At 49.0% G+C, this 20302-nt stretch overlaps 1 protein-coding gene and 1 long non-coding RNA gene across 2 annotated transcripts; one reads left to right on the plus strand and one right to left on the minus strand.

Moving 5' to 3' along the window:
- Positions 1–681: 681 nt before the first annotated feature.
- Positions 682–3832, minus strand: SLC18A3 (solute carrier family 18 member A3). The gene has a single exon (XM_068689028.1). The coding sequence runs from the start codon at positions 3210–3212 to the stop codon at positions 1614–1616; it is 1599 nt and encodes a 532-aa protein (XP_068545129.1). The 5' UTR covers positions 3213–3832; the 3' UTR covers positions 682–1613.
- A 4912-nt stretch (positions 3833–8744) lies between these two features.
- On the plus strand, positions 8745–15384 carry LOC137859405 (uncharacterized). Its single transcript, XR_011098260.1, has 3 exons — positions 8745–8808; positions 14049–14104; positions 15108–15384. It is a non-coding gene; the product is annotated as an uncharacterized lncRNA (long non-coding RNA).
- Positions 15385–20302: the final 4918 nt, after the last annotated feature.

Consider the following 20302-nt stretch of genomic DNA (forward strand, 5'->3'; position numbering starts at 1 on the left):
GGCCCGCAGCTCCCCGCGGCACCGGCTGCCCACGGAGGGCATCGCCGGCGTCGGGCGCGGCCCCGGGCCGTGCGGCTCCTCCTGGCTTGCAGCACACCGCGAAGCGGGAGGCTGCGGGTTAGGGGAACGGGGCTCGGCTCCGTTGCCCTCGGCCGGCCCCGCCGTGTCACGGCGCCGCCGCGCTCTTCTCGGGAGCTCTGCGCCCCGTCAGCGGCGGCACGGCCGCCCCGACGGGAGCTGCGGGGCTGCGCGTCCCGGGCGGCTGGGCGGCAGCTTCTCCTCCGCGCCCGGCTCCCCGGGGCCGGCCGAAAGCCCTTCAGTAGTTGCCGCGGCTGTTCGTGTCTGCGCTTTGCTTCTCTCGACAGTATAAGTCTTTTATTTCGTTTCCTAACGAGGGAGGAATTAAAATAAACGATTTTGGTTTATTTCAAGAGAAATTTGCAGAGCAAAACACGCGCCCAGGTTCCGTTGCGGATGGATCGAAGGTTTCCACTTTTGGCGACCGTTTGCCCAAGCCCTTCTCCCCGCTTTTCTTTGTTTTGTTTAACCCCCACCGGCTGCGCTGGGCGCTGTCAGTGCGATCGCGGCAGCGTTCAGCACCACGAAAAGCTGCTGGCAGTGTGACCAGCGGAACGTTTGTAATTCACGATCGGGAAAACTAAAATTAAATTCGTGTGAGAGTACGAGTTGGGACCACGGGGCCGTTTTCAGGCGATGGCTAGCGTGTTGGCAGTGCAATGTTGTTTGCTCGGCCCCGTTAACGGATGTTTGGAAGAATGAACGAGTACATTTCCTACGGGGCTTTCCTGCTGGGCAGTTTGGTACCCGATGCGATCGGTGCTAGGAGGAATTGTTACCGTAGGGGTTACACTGAGCAAAACCAAGCTCCCTCTCACAAGCAGCCCGCAACAACGAAACAAAGGCAATCGATCCCCTTCAATTCCATTTATTCAGGTTCTATTATTCTTGTAGTTCGGACTTCAACATAATACAGCATATTGCACTTACCGGAGAGCAGCACAACAGAGAAAAAAAGAAAAAAGTACAATACTTCAGTTTATTCCCAAGGAAGAATAAGACATTGTGATAGTTGTTGCTCTTCTTAAATATATGAAACCAACTGAAAATCTAAGTATATGTACACCAGATTTATTAAGTCCCTGAATACACCATTTGAAATTTTACACAGCCTTTTTTGCTTTTCTTATTATTTTTTTTACAGAGATATACAGTATTTCAGACACAGTTTCAGCTCAAGAAAACTTTGCACAATTATGCCCCAGCTATGAGGCTGTTTTTTTTTTTTTTGTTTCTGTTTGTTGTTGTTTTTTGTTGTTTGTTTGTGTTGGAAGGACCCCCCCTCCTAGATTTATGCCAATGATCACTCTGATAATTTTCTTCAGGATTGTCTCCCCCCCCAAACACACCTTGCCAGAATGCTGAAGGAAATACCGATTAAAATAAGTCTAGAAGAAAGCCATTACATCATGACAAAGATTAAACTGTATATATTGCACGTCGGTACAGAAACGGAATGCAGTAGTACTCTCACCCCCCCCTCCCTTTCCCCTCTCCCATGCGTCCCGCCTTGTTCCCAAGTGGTGTGGGAGAACCTAACTGTACTCATAGTCTGACGAGTCCTCCTCAGACACCCCTGTCAGGTCTCTGCGGTAAGAGTCCGTGCCATTCTCCTCTGTCTCACCCACTGGCCGCAGGCTTTTGCCCACGCCTTTGCGCTCCTCCATTTTGATGGTGTCATAGAGTCCCTTAGGTCCTTCTTCAAGGAGGATGTTCCTCTCTGAGTGTGAGGGTTTCATTTGGCAGACATTTTTGAGGAAGAGGAGGACAGGGGCATAGAGCACATTGGCGAGCCCCATTCCCAGGTTGAGCTGCGCGAAGCCCATGGTGTGCACGATCTGGCCGGCCACGATGGGCCCCAGGGCGTACGCCACGGAGTAGGAGATGTCCGCGATGGCGTAGACGCTGCCGTAGACGGAGACGTGGCGCACGTCCACCAGGAAGGCCAGGGTGGGCAGCAGGGCCGTGTCCACCAGAGCGATGCCGAAGCAGATGCCGCAGAGGGGAACGATGACCTGGCCGAAATTCCTGCAGGCGGGCACCAGGCAGGAGCTGGCGCCGATGATGGCCATGCCCAGGGCCCCGTAAAACCACTGGAGGTGCGGGTACGCGGCAGCCAGCCGGACGGTGACGTAGACACCCAGCACGTGGGGGAAGAAGGCGGGCAGCCAGGTGAGGCCCACCTCCCACTCGCTGGCCCCCATCGACTCCGTCATCCAGTTGGCGATGGTGGGCTCCAGGAAGGCCAGGGGGATGTTGCAGGTGGTCAGCGCGCCCGCCACCACGGCGATGTAGGGGTCGACCATGAGGCGGTGGATCGGGGTGCCCACGGGCATGTTGGCCCGCGCCCCGGCGCCGCAGGGCGGCTCGACGGCGAGCAGCAGCAGCCCGTCGAGCAGGCAGACGGCTGCCAGCACCAGGAAGGGCACCCGCTTGCCGGCGAACTGGTAGAGGACGCCGCCGAAGGGGGGCGCGGCCAGGCTGCCGAAGGAGATGCAGGCCAGCGCCGTGCCCAGGGCGCGGCTCCGCGCCGGCTCCTCCGAGTAGCGGTCGGCGATGAGCGCGATGCCGGCCGTGTCGGCGAAGGCCGAGCCCAGCCCCTGCAGGCTGCGCGCCGCGAACAGCGTCGCGTAGTTGGCCGCGAAGGCGAAGGTGAGCGTGGAGAGGAACATGACGGCCAGCCCGGCCAGCAGCGGCAACTCGTAGCCCACGCGGTCGATGAGGGTGCCGCTCAGCGGGTTCACCAGCAGCTGCAGCATGGCCTTGGAGGCGAACAGCACGCCGATCTGCACGTCCTCGTTGCCCCCCGTGGCCGGCGGGTACCGGGCGGGCAGCAGGCTCCGGTTGCCGCCGCCGCCGCCGCTCTCGTTGGCCCCCGCGGGCGCGGCGGGGCCGGCGGCGCCCCCTCCGCCGCGCATGGCCGCGATGTAGTCGGGGACGATGGGCACGATGACCATGTAGAGCATGTTGTCCAGCAGCAGCGCCACGCACACCACCAGCAGCAGCAGCCGCCGCTGCCGCCGCGCCTCCCCCATGGCCGTGCCCAGCCGCCGCCGCCGCTCGCCCACCGCCTCCGAGAGCCGCGCCACGGCGGCCCGCGCCCGTCCCGCGGCCCCCGCCTCTGCCTCCGCCATCGCCGGCAGCGCCGCCCCGCCGCCGCCCGCAGGGGGCACGGCGGGGGGGCCCCTCCGCCGCCGCCGCCGCCTCCTCCTCTCCTTCTTCCTCCTCCTCCTCCTCTTCTTCCTCCGCCGCCGCACGCCCGAGCCGCCCGCCGCCGCCGCTCACCTCTCCGCGGCCGCCGCCAGCCCGCGCCGCCGCTGCGAGGCGGCTCGGCGGGGCCGTCCCTCCATCACCACACTAATAAGCGCCGCGCACCGAAACCCCACCCGCGCCCCCCCGCCCGCCCGCCGCGCCCCGCCCCGCCGTGCGGCGCCCAGCGGCCGCGGGAAGGGGGCTGCAGGGCCGGCCGGCACGGGGGGGCTCTGCCCGCCCGCCCCCAGGGCTGCTCTCGCCGCCCCGACGGCGCGGCAGCACGGAGCCTCCGCGGCTCGGCGGCCGCCCGTCGACGGCGCGGCCCCTCCGACACCGTCCCGGGTCCCCGCGGCCGTGCCCGTCCGGTGTAGCGCCAGGGCGGGCGGACAGACGGCCGAGACGAGCCGCCGGCCGCCGGGCCGTTACCGGCTCCCCGAGCTGTGCCCGGCCGGGGCTGCGGCTGGAAGCCCCGCGGGGCGGGCGGCATCGCTCAGCGCGGCGGCTTCGGTGCAGCTTCGCGGCTTCCCCACGAAGCAGAGGGGAAATTTCGTTACTCCCGTAACCGAAACGTTACGCGTGGGCTGATCCAAGGGGGCGATCTGCCGAAGACTGAGAAATAACTGGATCTCCCAGCCCAGCGGTTCCTGGGGGGATGTGGAGTTTGGGCGCCTTCATTTGCTTGCGTAGCTGGGCTTCCGCAACTGAAAGGGAGTTGATTTATCTGTCAGTTGCAGAGTCTTGCTCTGTTGCAAGAAAACTGTCTAGATGACCAGCAGGACTTTAAGACAGAGATCTCTGCGTGGAGTGGCATACAGAATTGTGCTTACACACAAGTGGAGGCTTAAAGCACACTTCATAGTACCCCAGGACATCCATATTGTCATTGCTATCTTTATTTCGTATTTGTTTATTGCCTGATGTAAAACTACAGAAATACACCACTGACAATAGGGACAGAACTCTCGAGCTGGGACTCTGAAGGAGCCAGTATCCTAATGCTCCAAAAGCCTCCTTCAGAGTGTAGGAGCAGAGAGAATAGAAGAGTCTGACTGGGAGGGTGCTGAGCTGAAGGCCAGGGCTGCTACACTTGGCTGCATGGTTCAGGCTACTTGTCACCCTTGAAACTGATCTAGATGCGCAAAAACATACCCAAATGCCCCAAAGGCCGTCTTCCTTGGGTCCTTGAACAGGGCCTGGGGAGCAGCCCGAGAACACGTTTCTGCAGGGCACTGGCAGAGCAGCTCCTGGGATGACACGGAAGCTCCTGGCAGTTGTACCTCCTGTTTGGGATGGATGTCACGTTTACAGTAAGTGGTAATGGGCTGGGGGCAGATGTGACTTTGGATCATTGCTGTGCTGTAGTCAGGAGTATTGGAATCTTGGCTCTTGCTTGATGAGGCACTTTATTTGATTAAAGTTTCCCTTTTAATCAGAGATATGGCTATTTCCCGTCTCTAAAATGGAATCTGGCTCTGGGGGTCATGTCTGGATAATAAAGGGACTGGTTCTCTTGTCTCAGGGGAACTGATATCGAATTTATTACCATCAAGGGAAAGCAGAATTATACTTGTAAAATGTTGCATAATAAATTTAGCCTTCTTAGTAAATCAAATCAGTGGATACCCTTATCTACAAAAGATGCGTCATCACTACGTGAGCTTCTTTGACTAGACAGAACTAATGGGGTGGAAATGTACCTTCAAAGGTGGCCAGAGTTGATGGACCCACAGTAAATTAAAGTTAAAAAAAAAAAAAAAAGCAACAACAAAAAAACCTTCTCCCTGGTGTTTGGCTTAGAAACTTATAATTACATTTGGGATGGGACAGCAGGGTGAGATGAGATGACTTTTAAAATTTTGTTCTTTTATCCCAAAGCAGAGAAGATGTAATGAAGAGGTGATGTAATTCATTCATCCTCCAGTGCATAACAAGCAGTTTTGGAAAGCCACTTTTAATGTCAAGGAGAAGGAGAAGGTTTTAGGTTTGTAGAAAGACCAGAGCTGACTGCACCAGGACTTCTTACTACTTTCTTTGTTCGAGACACTGTGGATAAAGGAAAATGCAGGTCACGAAAACTGCTTTGCCATATACAGGAATTTGTTCTTGAGTCCAAAAAGGTCCAGAAATTATGTTTAGGATCTTCCTGGTTTCAGAAACAACAGAAAATACATAACACGTCTATAAGTATGTAAACCTACAGGTCTGATGATGATACCAGTTAGAATTGAACATGCAGGGAGAGAGGGGTCTAGAAAGACCAACTGGTCCCACTTCTAACACCCACGTTAGCTTCAGAAGAGAGATCTACCTCTGTTGGGAATTTCGGAAAATGAGAAAGTTTTTTCTCCAAAAATCAAAATAAATGAATACCTAAAGAGAAAAAATGGCTGTATACAGTCTGTGCCTGCTTGTCCTGCTACCTGCAGAATTGATAGTCCTTGCACTTTGGAATGACAGTTGTTTTTGATGCTGTATCAGGATGATTTTACAGAGAGAGAGAAGCAACAACTGCTAAGATGCAGCCTGCTGTCAGCAATGGGCTTAAGTTAATTGGGTGTCCTTAAAAGTCTTCCTTCCACAGGAGAACAACTTTCTGATAGGAGGAGTCCAAACACAATGACTCAGAGAGTTAGAGTTCCTCTTGTCTGCAAAATATTAATTTTCTTAATAGCCCAAGTACTTAATGTTTGCAACAGAGAGCTTGTCCTCTTAAGGGTATGGCGATAGTTTTTAGCACTTAGTGCTAAACTAATTATGTGTCTCTCTCCTACATCATTTCTGATTAAAAGACCTGCTTATCTGATTCTGTCCAGAGTAGAGGCTCACCTAGTTTGACAAGTATGTTAAAATCTTTAGAAGCGTGATAAGGGAAAAGGAAGAAGATAGGAGGTGAAGCCCATTTACGGGAGCTTCATTTCAGATGCATTTCTGTGCATGAAATAGTGGGGCTGTCAAACAGAAACCAATAAATTATCTCATGAGCGGAATTACTGAGAAAACATCAGTCATTTTGCCATGGCCACTAGGCAAAAGCCGTGTATTTCTGTGTGCCAGTGGCAGCTGAGCTTCCTGCCCTTCCTGCTAGGCACCGCAGCCTGTCTTCCCAAGGCAGACAGGCACACGGCTGAGGGCAGAGACACAGAAAAACACACACAGGAGCTCTGGAAGGCAGAGGAAAGAGGGAGTCCTGGCAGGGGCTGGCAAATCTCTGGCCGATGGTGCCCATGGGGTGGCACTGAGGGGGCAGGCAGGGCTCGGTACCCACTGGGCAGGTCTGGTCGGCAGTGTGGGGGGCATGAGCCTCAGCCCCATCGGCCGACGGGCTTTTGGTGTAAGCCCCCAACGACTGCCTGTCCGTGGTGACGCATTCCTGAAGACAAAACTTCATGCGTGGGACAGATGTGATGAGGGATGGGGGCTGTACGTGAAAGTGCACCCATCCATTTCTGTGAAAGCTGTGTTAAATAAAGCAAAACCTCTTTTTAAAAATGGTTGTCCTAACACTTTTTCAAGGAATGGTGAACGATCTGTTTTGTTTTTACGCTGCGCCCATACTTCATGCTGCTTCACCCTTTGGCAGTAATGCTTAGAGAGAGGCAGAAAAATGGATGAGAAGGAGAAGATAGAAAGTAATTCAGGGGTTTATGCCTAAGCTTATGGTAGCTCCAGCAATACTTGATGTTCTTGTTAGTTGTAATAGACAGTTATGCAGTTAGAGTTAAAAGAGAGATATTGAATTATAGCGTGGCTTCCAACCCTGAAATTGCAGGACATACCTCTACTTCTAAATGGCTGAGCCAGTGGAAATTCCACTTCCCCCCTTAGAGAATACTTTGCTGTCCAATAAAATTCATGGCTTGAGTAGTCTCCTAATGTTCAGTCTGAAATTTCTTTTCCTGTTTTGTTCATGCTATGCCTGCGTCTGCTCTTTGTGTCACCTTAATCTGTCCTTGTCTCTTCTTTGTATCCTTCAGACATTTGCTCTGTCAGTCACAGGCTAGGCGAGGACTACAAATGCTGCACTGGTATCCATCTCTGAGATGCAAGAAGCAGCAATAAGAGCTGGGAAAATTCTTCCCCTCCCAATGACCGCTTCTCTTCCCAGCTCTTTGGCATCATTTTTGTTCTATTTTGTCTTTGCTCCTTTGAGGAAGCCTGTCAAAATGTTCTGCAACTAACTGGAGAAGTATTGTTTTTTCTCCAAAGACACCGTTTTCGGCTTTTCGATTGTAAGAATACAAAATCTATTTTTGTTCCAAAACCCCTCAAGTTCATGCCTGCATTCATTTCTCATCCAGTTTTTCAGTGAGAAGGAACCTGAGATATGTTTTGACGCTACTGATTCTTAGCATGTTTCTCTGGTAGCTACTCATGTCTGTTCACCTTTTGGGGCTTTGCTGTAGCCCAAATCAAATTCCTCATTAGCTCCCTGTTGCTTAACAGCCTCTCAGAACGGAGACAGCAGGAGACACATCTTCCGCGCACTCACAGATAGTTTCTGTTGCTTTAAAAGCAGTGTCAGATTGGCAATCTGATTTGCTGACAGTTTAAATGTACGTTTCCATCATGCTGGGCATTTTTGTCCTGCTGGCTACAGAAGGATATTTCGAATAACCTGTCAAATGTTTTAGTTTTGTAATCTGTAAAGGGATCAACATTGTCCCAAGCAGAATGAATTGCATATGAATGTTTTACTTAAACAGGGAGGCAAATCTCTTGGCAAAGAAATAGAAACATGTTTGCACAATATATTATTTCGTGACATATCCCAGTGACAGGATACGAGTCAGCTTATATCTTCATACTATCTAAGTGAAATTTCACTGTCTCTCAAGAAAAGCTCTGGCATCTGGCAATTTTCATAATTCCTTTCTACAAAATTATCACAAAGGAGACAATTCTGAGTAAAGTACGAAATAGGTACTGGCCTCTGGGGACAAACAATATAACATTGTCACAGCTCCCGCTTTTCCATGTGACTTACAAAATTCGGAGAAGATAATCCTAGAATAATTATTGTGCCTTAGATATTTACTCATATATTATAGGCATATTAGGTGATGCTGTGAGGCAAAATTTATCACTGGTCTTGCCCATCTATTCTCATGTATTCTTTTATTCACAGAAGTTACATTCATAAAAAGCTTTCATCCTTTGAGTTAACATTTTGAATACATTGAAAAACATTTTGAATTGTGAACTATAGAAAAACACTTGAGTTTGAGGAGAGAAAATGCTCCTTTTCACAGCATAGATAAAATCAGTGGAGATTGAAGCCACCTTATAGGTACTTGCAGATGTGTAGGATTGGGAAAATTTACACAAATTTAGGATGACACAGCAGGTGTGCATCAGGGCTGGTTCCTCAGGAAGGCTTAAAGCTGTGTCTGAGCGCATTAAGGAGGATGGGGTAAGAGTGTGCTGGCTTTTTGGAGTGGGGGCCTGAGACAGACTGTGGGTGGAGGCAGGAAAGCCAAGGTAGTGATTTAATTGTCCTTTTTGTCACTTGGAGTATCTGTGGAGCTCTGTGTCGGTGCTGTTTCAGAACAGCATGTGGGCCGTGTGGCCCTTCTCAGCTGGGGGCTCTTAGTGAGGCCTCTCAGCGAGCCACAAAGGGCAGTGGCTCCTGCTGGTGCTTTTAGATCTATCAAAGCAGCCTTTGATATTTTTGAGTAGAACTGAATGAATGATCCATAATTAATAATACATTATATAACTTTTTTTTTTTTTTTTTTTGGTCTTTGCTCATGAGTCTTCTGAGGATACTCGTACAATTGTCTCACTTATTTTGTCTGAAAATGTGAGTTGCTCTCAGCACGAGGGTTGTTCTCCAAGAACTCACTGCAAATACTCCCTGCTACCTGGCTCTAGAAACACGGGCTGCTCCGGCTGGCCAGGCACCTCCTATTGCCTCTCTGCCTGGGCCAAAAGCGTGGCCAGCTAGTGTCAGTCCTACCTCCTGTCTCTTCCCTGGAGTGCCTATGCTGATACAGAGCTTTGGGAAAGCTCTGGTGGGGTTCATGCTGCTGCAGACCCTTGCTGGGTGAGAGCTGGGCTTGGAGCAGAGCGGTGGGTGGTGCTGGCCTATGCATGTGTCCTACCCCCTGCCTAGGGCAACTCTGGCCCCATCCTGGGGCTAGCAGGTTCCAGGCAGTTTGCTTGGTTATGCCCAAGTTGGCTCTCCTGCCCCTGTGTTTAAAGGGGCTGAGCTGGGGCTGGAACTTGGTTCAAGAGAACACATCTGCAGTTAAAAAAAAAAAAGTTAAGTTCCTCCCCCTCTCCCCATGGATTGGAGAAGGCTAGGTCATAGGTGGAATAAATTTCTTAAGAAGTGCTGAGACTTGTCCGCACATCCAGGAACTTTGTGTTTAGGAACAGTACCAAAGACTTTCTGAAGGATTTGCAGGTGTGAGAGGAGTGAAGTTTGACTGCTAACTGAGGTGGGACAGGCTGGGTGATGGGGGGAGCACCTGGGAGGATGAGATGAGAGTCCCCGATCTGAGCCCTGTTGCTGATAGGGAAAATGCATGGGATTTGCTGTCAAAAAGTGATGAGCCTGGTGTGTCTTAGCTGTGATCCCAAGCAGCGTCTGGTTATGTAGGTTAGAGTCAGAATTGGAACTTGCTTTCTTCGGCACTTTGGCAAAGAGTGTGTTTTCCTTTTTCCCTCCCCCCCCCCCCCTTTTTTTTTTTTTTTTTAGAAGCACAAATGCAGGGGGCAAACTTGCAAACTTTCTTTCTTGTTCAGTGAGATGGTGGCACCTGCATGAAATTCTTTCTTACTGAATACATCCAGTTGATCTAACTTTGAGCACAGTGGCAAAATGGGAAGTACTGTGGGTTTGCAGGATTTCCTATTTTTTCCTGAGTTTTCCAATCTTTATTACTACTACTGAGAACCCTGGTTTAAAACCCATTTTTTACCTCTCTCCCTGCTATCTGAATGTTCTGCCCTGCACGTTGCATGACCTAAACACCGTGTGTCGAAAAAAAAGCTGTTTTGTGCAGCCTTCTGCTCTGTGTACATTACTGCAGTGAAAGGGGAATGCAGGGAGCACACAGCGGTGAGCTAAAAGATGTTGAACATGTGCTGTGAGGGAAGGTGCCTCTTTAAATGGAGACAAATGGGATTATGTCTGAAGGGAAGGAACCCTTTGCCTCCTGATGAGGTTTTAGGATTTCAATGGGCTCCAATAAGTTCCTAACAGTGAACTCAAAGATAACTTCCACTTCCTTGATTGCAGCTATATTTAAAGAAGATGGCACTTGAGAATCAAGAGCAGGAGGCAATGACCTTGCATTACCCGCTGCACTGGTGGGAGCCATCTCCTCTTAGTGCGGTGTAATTCTGCTCTTGCTGTGAGGCTTTGCTTGATTTCAAGGCAAAAGGCTAGAGCTCCCGTACAGGAGACTGCTGTCCTGCCTCTCTTACAGAGCACGCATTAACTGGAGAGCAGGCATCTGATTAACGTCCCTAGTGCTGTCATAAATCAATCTGTGTATGCTTAAACAAGTTACATCAGCCTAATGGGAAAAGATGTGCTGAGACAATTAAAAGAATTAACCCAGAGCAGGGGGGTCGATACCATGGGGTAATCTATTGCTGGAGTGTGACGACCAGGCGCCGTGGCAGTTCTGGCAGCCAAGCCCTGCAGGAGCCGGGCCCCAATCTCTCTCAGGAGGAGCCTGATGCATTTTCTGAGGATCTGGCTCTGGGGCTCTTAGGCTCCCATATGCTTGAAGGCTGATGAGGTTTAATTATTTTTGTTATTAATTTTTGTTGCTCTGAGGTGGAAAGCAGCCGTGTGTGAATGAGCTCAGTGGTGTACATGCGTGTGTAAATAAGCCAGCTCGTGCCTTTCCTGCCAATGGCAGCGGAGCATAAGCAATAGGATGCAATTGATTGTAGTGATTTAATACTGTCTAGGTAAGCTTTTTTCTTATCCACTGCCTCAAGAAGGTTGTCTTGCAATGTTCCTCTTATGCTTTAGTGAGTTGCCTAAATCAAGCAGTACAAATGGCTACCAGTGGAAAACAGAAACTCGTGCTTATTAGATTTAGATTGCAGTGGTCATTATGGGGGATTTAATTATGTTAAAAAAAAAAAAGTTTAAGAAAAGAGAAGGAGTAAGTTTGTTTTCTTTTAGTTTTCTCTCCTTACATGCAGACAATCAAACTGATAATGTGAGTCTATTAGGCTTATATCCTTAGAGCATGCATTGCAAGCTCCCACTGAAGTTCAAGAGGGTCCTTGGCTGGGGAAGACAGATTCATTTTTGATATTCAGTACCTGAATCCTGTTCAGCCAAGCCCTGTGTAAGTTAATGAAAGCTTCTGGTCCTCCATTTCCCTTGAGCCTGCATGAGGCTTCTCTGGATGTTGAGATCCTCTGCTTCCCTGGAAGACTTTTCTATGAGGCTACTTGTAGCTGGAAAACACAGTTGGTGTAGTGAACCTCGGCGTGACAGATTTTCCCCTTTCCCGCTATTTCTGCATAAAGAGTTGAACTATGTGCTGAAATGCAGTGAGTCATCAGAGTCTCTGTCACCTGGGTGTGTTTTGCAGAAAGACAAGAAAGCCAAGGGATCACAGAGATTTTCAAAACACTGTGGCTGTGCACTTGGCCCTCTTTTGGTGCAGCTATGTTATCTTCTTCAGATAGGAATCGGTGCTTGCAGGTCACCTTCATCCCAGCCTATCCAAAAGCAGGAACAGCCAAACGCTACCGGAGCAGAAAGGGATCACTGAAGGGCCATCCCTGCAAAGGTGCGGGGGAACTCCACTGTGCATCTCAGAGTACATGGGGTTGATATTACTGAGGCCACCAAAGCCTAAAGGGTGAGGTTAAAATGCTGTCAGTGTTGCCAAGGAGCTAAGTGATCAGCTGGCAGACCTTTCTTTGCTAAGTGCTTTTCTGGGGGCCAGGCAAACCGGCTCAGCACTGGCACTTGTTTAGCTGCTGAGGCAGAGCGAGGAGGCAAGCAGGGAAGCAGCCAAGGGTGCAGCAGCCCCCTTTTGCAGAGAGGCCTTGGCAATGGCCGCTTGCACTGCTCCTGGGGCTGGCACGCTGGTTTGTTGTGGGGCTGCCCCAGGGTTAGGGACAAAGGTGATGGATGTCTGTAAGCAGGCATCTGCTGCTGTCTCGCCAGGGTAATGAGGCTGGTTCAAAGCTTCCTATAAAATGTCACGTGAAATGGAACCCCTTTGGTGCCTGACTCCCGTGGCTTCCAAGCGCTCTTCTTGTCGATGCACTTGCGAATGTAGCGTCTTGGGGACCAAAATGTTGCACTCCCCAAATTATGGGGGTAGACCAAGAGAGGGACAAAGCAGAAGGGAAGGCATGTGGGAGACAGCCTGATTCCCTTTCCACATGGATGTGCTTTAGCTTTCTTGTCTTGCAAACAGTCTGAAACACTTGTGAGTTCTCATAGCCTGCTAAGAGCCAATTGAACTCTGAGGCTTACTGGAGCTGCTAGGCAGGAGGCTGGCTCACAGAAACCAAGCATGGAAGCACTTCTGCCCTCGCTCCAGTTACCTTTTTAAGAGCAAAAGGTGAGATCACATGTTAAGCCCCACGGGGATATCCCCAAGACATGGAAAATGGGTGTCCTACTGCACGGCGTGAAATGCTGGATGTTGAAAGCTGTGCAAAGGTGTCGACTGCAGTGCAGGCATCAGCATGGAGAGAACGTGTGTATGCTGGTTCATTGCAACACGCTTCTTCGTGCTCTCTGCTTCAGGCACTGGCCATCGCTAATGCTCTAGTTTGCCCTTCTGTAATTATCTACCTTTACCTGATGGGTGATAGAGTTGGCTGTCCTTCCCCCCTCCCTCATCTGTATGAGTGTGTGTGTGTGTGCATGTGTGCTGTACTTAGATATGTTTTTGGAAGATGCTCTGAAGAGGATCTGGAGCAAAGGAAGGTTCTTGCTGGCCCAGGGTACTGGTACCATGGAAGGGCTATTGCAAGGTCCCAAAATAAATGTTAGCCCTGATTTTATGCTTCCCATTTGCTGTTTTGAAGCATCCTGGCAGTGAAGCAATAAGCAAGATAAGCTTTGTGGCTGATTCTCTGAGTGCCAGTTACATGTATGGAAATGATTTTTTTCCTGCTAATCAGGAATGAGGTGTGGGTGTCTTCTGCTGGCAGGAGAGAGGTGTGTAAGTATTGTATGCTGTCGTGTAATGGATCTCAGCTGGGAAAACATCCCAGGACAGGGCAGGGGTAAGGGGTAGTGTAAACCTGGCTCTGACCCTCCTGTAGCAGGCATCCAGATGCCTCTGTGAGCACAATGCCTTCAGCAAAGATCTATATTCATCGAACTTTTGACCCCAGCCTCTGAAGTAATGCCAAGTATGTTTAGTGCACACACAAATGAAGTGGAAATCATTATTGGCTTGTTCATGACCTGCTGAAATATGGTTCCCCTCCAGGGGCTCCCTCTGCATTTCCCTCAGTCTCCAAGTACTCAATCTTTCAGTAGTTTCACGTGCCACAAATTGAGCATCACCGTGCTTTTGATCAGAGCTACCTGCTGTTGCCTGTCTACTCCAGATCTCTTCCTTCCTTATATTTTCTCTGGCAGCAGTAGTAACTTTCATACGTTGCCCTTCCGCTCTGTGTTTAAGTTGTGAATCCAGATAAGGCTTTTGACATCCAGCTGGTGCCATGCTGAGAGTTGGGCTTCGTCTATCTTCTCTTTGTGCTTCCACCACCAGGTCCCAGGCAAAGGATGCACAGACTTGTGGACTGTCAGGAGGCTGCACAGATACAGGTGACTGGCAGCCCGAGTGGCTTCTTCCAAACCTTTGCTTCATTTCTCAAGTTTCCTTCCCTCTACATGCACATGCTCAGCTTGTCTGGGCTTCCACGTGGGTGTTGGCAAAGCTTAGCTTTTCTGTAAGTGTCTGTCATGGGAACCCCTTCTCCAACAACAACATGCTCTAAACACTCAGATCTCTCTGAGTTATCTGAAAGAGGAAAAAAATATATTGTAATTTTGCTTGGGAAAGAAAGAAAAATTGAGCTTTGTCCTTATGACGTGAGTTATTTGCAGAATTTCTACTTTGTGCAAATACAGAGAAATTTCAGTGCCTAGGTTCTTGTGGCAGTGTCTGTTTGCATGGAAATGGTCACAAAGGAATGTCAGTGTTCACCTTGTCAAGTCTTACCTTGTGTCAGAGGTGAAATATTATGCATGCCAATGCTTCCCTTTTGCAACTTACTGTCTATTTACTGTTTTCTGTACATTTTAGTAAACATCAATTTCTTCTCCTAGCCATGCTTTTTTGCATGGGGTAGGGTAACAAAATAGGAATTCATTAAAAAAGAATATGACCAAACTCATAAAAAGTGGAAAATGAAAAAGGCATGTTGTGCTCATACTTTAAATGAAAACAAAACATGTATAGTTTTAAAGTTCCTCTTGGCAGTACTCTAGAGTCTGTGTTGAGATGGCAATTGCTCATGGCCAGTGCTCTGTTGGCATGCCGTGAGCTGGGAGGCAGCTAGTCCCGGGGCAGCAAAGCCTGCTCCTTCAGAGCGTGGCGTGGCTGTGACTTGGGCAGGGACATGGCTGAGGGGAGCAGGACCAGTCTGCTGCAGCCTGCTCGGAAATCCTGCCACTGCGCTGAGCTCGGCTGGCCGGGGGCCTGGCAAGCGGTGCCTGCGAGTCCCCCTATTGCTGCTCCGCTCCCTGCTGTTCGCTTCACACAGTGCGGGTAAGTGTGGCTGGGGTATTCCCAGCTTCCCTTTGACCTCTTCTTTTCATGTCACAGGACAGCAATTCTGCCTCCATGACAGACAGCTGGAGGTGCAGCTGGAGCCGTGCCTGCCCTGTGGTGTCCCACTGCTCAGGGGTGCGTGGCGTCCTTGGGACCGAGGGGAGCACGGCAGATCTGGAGCAGTGCAGGAGGGAATCGAGCCTCCTGCTCAACTCCTCCATGTGGAGGAAACTTTCAAGGCTCTGAGGTCATTTTTTTTATGTCAGTGTGCAGATGTGTGTGTATGTTTTTTCTTCTGAAACCTCAGCCATCTGGGAGACACTTTCAATATAAGCTTGTGCACCTGGGATGCCTTCCATGGTACTCAGGGCTGCAGGCTGTGGAGGAGATAAGCTCTCAGTAAAACCTGGGAACTTTCTGTCAGGGTAGTCAGTAAGAACGCATCCCTAAATTTATATGGAAACACTGTAGGAGAGGCAAGGTGGAAGTCTGGCACTTGGACTTGCTGGACACCTGCAGGGGATCCAGCCACCCCCCAGATTCCTGTAGTTTTGCCTTTTCGCTGGAGGTGGTATAAGTGGTGAAGATCACAGGAACCTATTCCTCTGAAACTGCCCTGAGTTTCTGAGGTGCTGCTCCACTGCTGACATAAGGCAGGGTTACATGTTATCAGTGTGAAAAGCAGATAAAACCTTCCTGGTGGAGATTAGTGGGAATTCTGCCACAGCAATATCATCTGAATTTCATTCTATCCTTAAGAAAACAAGGGATCAGAATCTGCAATGACCCTTTAAAACAGATGCCAGTCCTTGGGTATTGTCTATAGTGTCTTAAATGTACATTAAGTAGTGTACTTATAATTTAACACTGCTGGTTGCTGCATCTGCTTGGAGTCAGCTGTTTTGGAGGTGCAGTCCTGTAGAGCAACACTCACTGAGTTTTGCTGTGGTTTTTGTGATTGCAGGTGGAGAGGCCGATGTGCCTGTAATGGGCACAGCCAGCTGGTGCCCTGGGAGTGTGCCCGAAATGGGTGCAGCCCTGCCTCAGCCCCTAGCGGAGCTTCACAGCTCGATTTGCTGACCCAGTAACTATTTCCAGAGAAGGTGCAGAGTCTTGCAAACGGGCTGTTAGTCCCCTGATAATAAACTTTCAGACCTTGCCTCCCTCCCCCTCATTCAGCCTCAGTCTGTGTGTGGATGCAGAGGGTCCGTCTGCTGCAGCAGGGAAAATAGACTACTGGGACTGGAGATGGGGCCGGTGGTTTTAGTGGGCTTCCAGAAAAGCCGGGGCAGATGTACAGGAGGAACAGACAGGAGGGAAGAAATGAAGCATTCTTGTTACCGGTGTAGCATGAGTTGGTAATTGGTTATATTCCTCTAATTCTCGGGAGTTTGAAGCAGTGGCAGCTTCAGTGGTAGATTTGTGGGTGCGTGAAGAGCCCAGGACTTACTAAGCTCTAGTGAACAGCACAGCTAAGGGCACTTGGAGCAGATTTGTGGCAATTTAATGCCACCTGCTGGTTATAAATGTAATAGCAGAGATGCTCTAAAAATGAGTTTATTGCCATCTTGCTAAGCTGCAATAACCAAATATCCAACTTCTTAAGGAACTTTCCTGAATGCTTTTATTTTAATGTATCTTCTACTGAGTAGCATGAACACTTTCCCTTGGATAACTATTTACGTGAAAAGTAATACTGATAAGAGTAAAACCATCATACTGTGACCTGCTGCTGAAAAACTTAACGGGAAAGAGTCAAGGTTAGAGACAAGAGCTCCCCGTCCTTGCTGCAGGGTCTGCCCCAGCTCTCTGTGTGTCCACAGAAAAAGGCCCATTTTCCAGTAGCTAGCAAATGCCTGCCCTCCCAACATGTTATATGATGATTCATTGCTAGTATTTTTTTTTGTATTATAACAGCCTTTGTATCCAGCATAAGGCTTCCTTCCTTAAGAGGAGCAAAGAAGTGAGTGACTGTAGAAGAATGTGGTCATAACATAAGGAAACGAGATGAGTTTCCCTTAGTGTTCATCAATCCCACGTATAAACTGAACTGACTGAGATCAAAGTCAATAGAGATCACGAACAGAAACGAACTGTTGGCACGAGGCTAAAAGAAATAAAATGCTGAAGACAAAAACCAGTCAGGAGCAGGTAAATGTGTGGGACGTGGGGGCAGAAGGGCCCTGCAGCAGGCCTCTTAAAGCTGATTGCTCATGAGCCTTTCCCCGGTAGGGGGTGCAAAGGTATCGTGTATTGGGGGGAAAAGCCCTTGTCATTTCAGCCCTAGAGCTCGTTATCCGCTGTCTTGCATTTAGGGAAGTCTTTGACAGCAAAGGAAAACGAGAGTGTGGAAGCTGCAGAGTATAAGCAGATGGAGGAGCATTACTTGATAGAATTTCATTTCCCTTTGCACATATGCCAGTTGCTATAGGAGATGCATCCTGGCAGGGAGTGGGGTTCCTTCTATTTACTGTAACTCACTTCTATTTACTAGTTAGTATCTTATTGTTGCTGACAGCACAGCATTTCTGCACGTCTTTGGTGTGAAAACATATTTTATTTTTGTGTTTGGGCTGTGGAGCAGCTGCTGCTTTTCCATTTCTTCGCACAAAGGCCTGATGCCACCTTTTGCATATAAAAAAAAATATTTGCTTCTTTGAAATGAGAAGGCATTTATTGGGGCATATCAAGAAATTAATTCCACCTACAGGTTGACTGAACTCCCTTATTTAATATTTCCTATTGCATCTTGGGTATTTGATATAGAAAGTTCATTCTCTACTGCTTACCAGTGTAAGCACTGATTTGCTACTTTAACAAATATTTCTTTGGCTTGTATATGCTGACACTGAATTCTGCAACTCTGTTTTCATGTCTCTGAGATGATGACAGTTTTAGATTTTAAAAAACAGTTAATGTTATTTTTTTTACTAGATCATGTGTAAGGTGATAGCAAATATTTAGTGGTAGAATTATTTGAGGAGTTAAGTATTAAAAGACAATACTCTTGTCATAAAAAGAGACTCACTTCTTTTCTTGACAGTATTGGTATCTTTGTACTTGACAGAACATCTATCAACTTCTTTCTCGCATAGGAATTCCCTTAATTACTTGCTTCAACAGGAGTTTTGTATGGGAAAGTCTTAGTTTTGTGTCTTCTAAGCATTGTTAAGGATCTTTGAAGGTTTCCATTCTGAGGATGGGACACTTGTATGATCAATGGAGGTACTGGTTTGGTTGTGACGCTGTCATTTTTATTTTCCTATTGTCACATCAGAATTTAAGATGTCTGTGATGTGTCACGATACAGGAGACAAATGTTCATATGATGGGTTTAGTGACCGGCAAACATCTTAAATTTTTGGGTTACCTATAAAAACATGTTTCTCTCTGGTAGCACTTGTTCCTATTAAAGAGCAATCTGCTAAGATGCTCGGATGTCATCAACTGTCTTTATTTGCTCCCAGCTTGTCAAATCCAGATTTCACAGGGAAATCTGCAGCATTTGTGCAAGAGCACAAAGCAAACAGCAGCTGCTCTGTCTGGGCTGTTTAGAGCAGATTAAGCTGCAGTGAGGTGTGCTGCCATTGGCCTGGAGAGACCGACGATGAGCCTCCCTCCAACATGTCATAGACAGCTCTGGCCTTAAGTCGGAAATAAATAAGCTGAGACATGGCTGGGCTCCTTTGACAAATAGCTGGGTGGAGGGGGCAGCCAGGCTTAGACCCTGCAACTCTCGCAGAGCAGCGGTCTGAAACAGACCTCTGTGTCCTGGCCTTCTTGCAAAGAATGTTTTCTGTGTTTTCAGGAATCCTTGTGCCGGTGTCTTTGGACTTAAACATCATTGGACTTAAACACTGCTTTGGTTTAAGCCGCACTCTTTATAGAGCCTGGATGGGTGCTGGGAGATGACTCCCTGATTTCTGCAGGAAATTGTCTAGTTCACTTCTCTGATTCAAAATCCAGCAGAAACAGCCCATGCCTGTACTAAAGCGTCAGCACAGGCTGAAGGAAATGGCAGCTACCCACAACTGAGAGCTCATCAAAGAAAATTCTAAAAGTGAGGAAGTAATCATTGCAGAGACCAATGGCTTTCCCTTCCCACTGCTTGGCTTTCTGCCGCTGTGTGCCGTCAATATTAGACTGATGATCTATATTAAGCAGCTCTTTCCAATGTGGTGTTATTTCGAGTGGTGGCACAGCACTGAATGACCTTTCTATCTCCCAGCTGTGCCTGGAAGCACAGCTCTAGTCAGCACATCTCTGATGCGGCATGCTGGGAGATGTCTGGGGTGCACCTTTAGCAGTGGCAAAGAAGGAGAGCTGTTTTCTGCCTGTGACCAACTGAGGGCATGTAGTGGGTCCTGGGATCCGTGTCAGAAATGCATCCAAATGTGTGGATGACACAACTCTATGTATTACTGTCATTTTCTGCCTGTGATAAGCCACCATAGGGCATGAATCTTGCAGATTATCACACTTCTTGGGTGATTAAAGTCTAGAGGCAACCTAAGGTATATGATAATCGCCCAGAAATCCACTGCCCGGTGGGTCTTGTGGTTTAAGCAGATCATACCGTTTTCTTCTGTAATTTAGTGAGCTACTGCAGCAGCCAGGTGCTGCCACTGCTGAGGGAAGGCGGGATGCCCAGACAAGCAGAGACCTCCGGCCTGGGCATGGCTCCTGCCACCCAGGAGTAAAGGCTGGCTGTGTCGATGCTGCATCTGCTCCTCCTGCTTCTCAGTTCCACAGCGTCTGCCAGGCTGAGCTGACTTAGTTATCCTCAGGATGAGATTACCCAAAGGTGATTTTTTCTTCTGCTACTTTGACAGATGATGAGGACTGACTTTTCACCTTCAGAGCCATGCTGACAGAATAGGGTTTTCTTCCGGAAACTGTAGACAAGAGCTTGTTACCCAGGAACTGTAATTGTGTTTGTATTATGTATCTCTTTCTGTATTTTTGTCTTGAGTCACAGACTCCCTGTCCTGAGCAGGGGCTCTTAATCTGCTGTCTGGCTGTGGGACAGTCACAGGGGACTGTGACAGCAGCCCCAGCTCCTGGCCCTGTGGGACTGTGTGTAGGTGCGGGTATTTGATGTTCTCCTGTCTCCTCAGAGAACAGCTTGGGCTAGCTCTTTGTCTCTGATTATGAAGCAGTCTGTGTGGCTGTTGGTAAGGATATTTCAGTATCTGAACACCAGACTTAGGCAATGCTCACTTCTAAAATAATGTCACTTTATTGTGTAA

Source organism: Anas acuta, chromosome 7 (genome assembly GCF_963932015.1).
Source record: "Anas acuta chromosome 7, bAnaAcu1.1, whole genome shotgun sequence".
Classification (NCBI taxonomy): Eukaryota; Metazoa; Chordata; class Aves; order Anseriformes; family Anatidae; genus Anas; species Anas acuta.

Excerpts from the sequence above, each read along its gene's own strand:
- SLC18A3 (XM_068689028.1), bottom strand. The coding sequence starts at position 3,212 with ATGGCGGAGGCAGAGGCGGGGGCCGCGGGACGGGCGCGGGCCGCCGTG.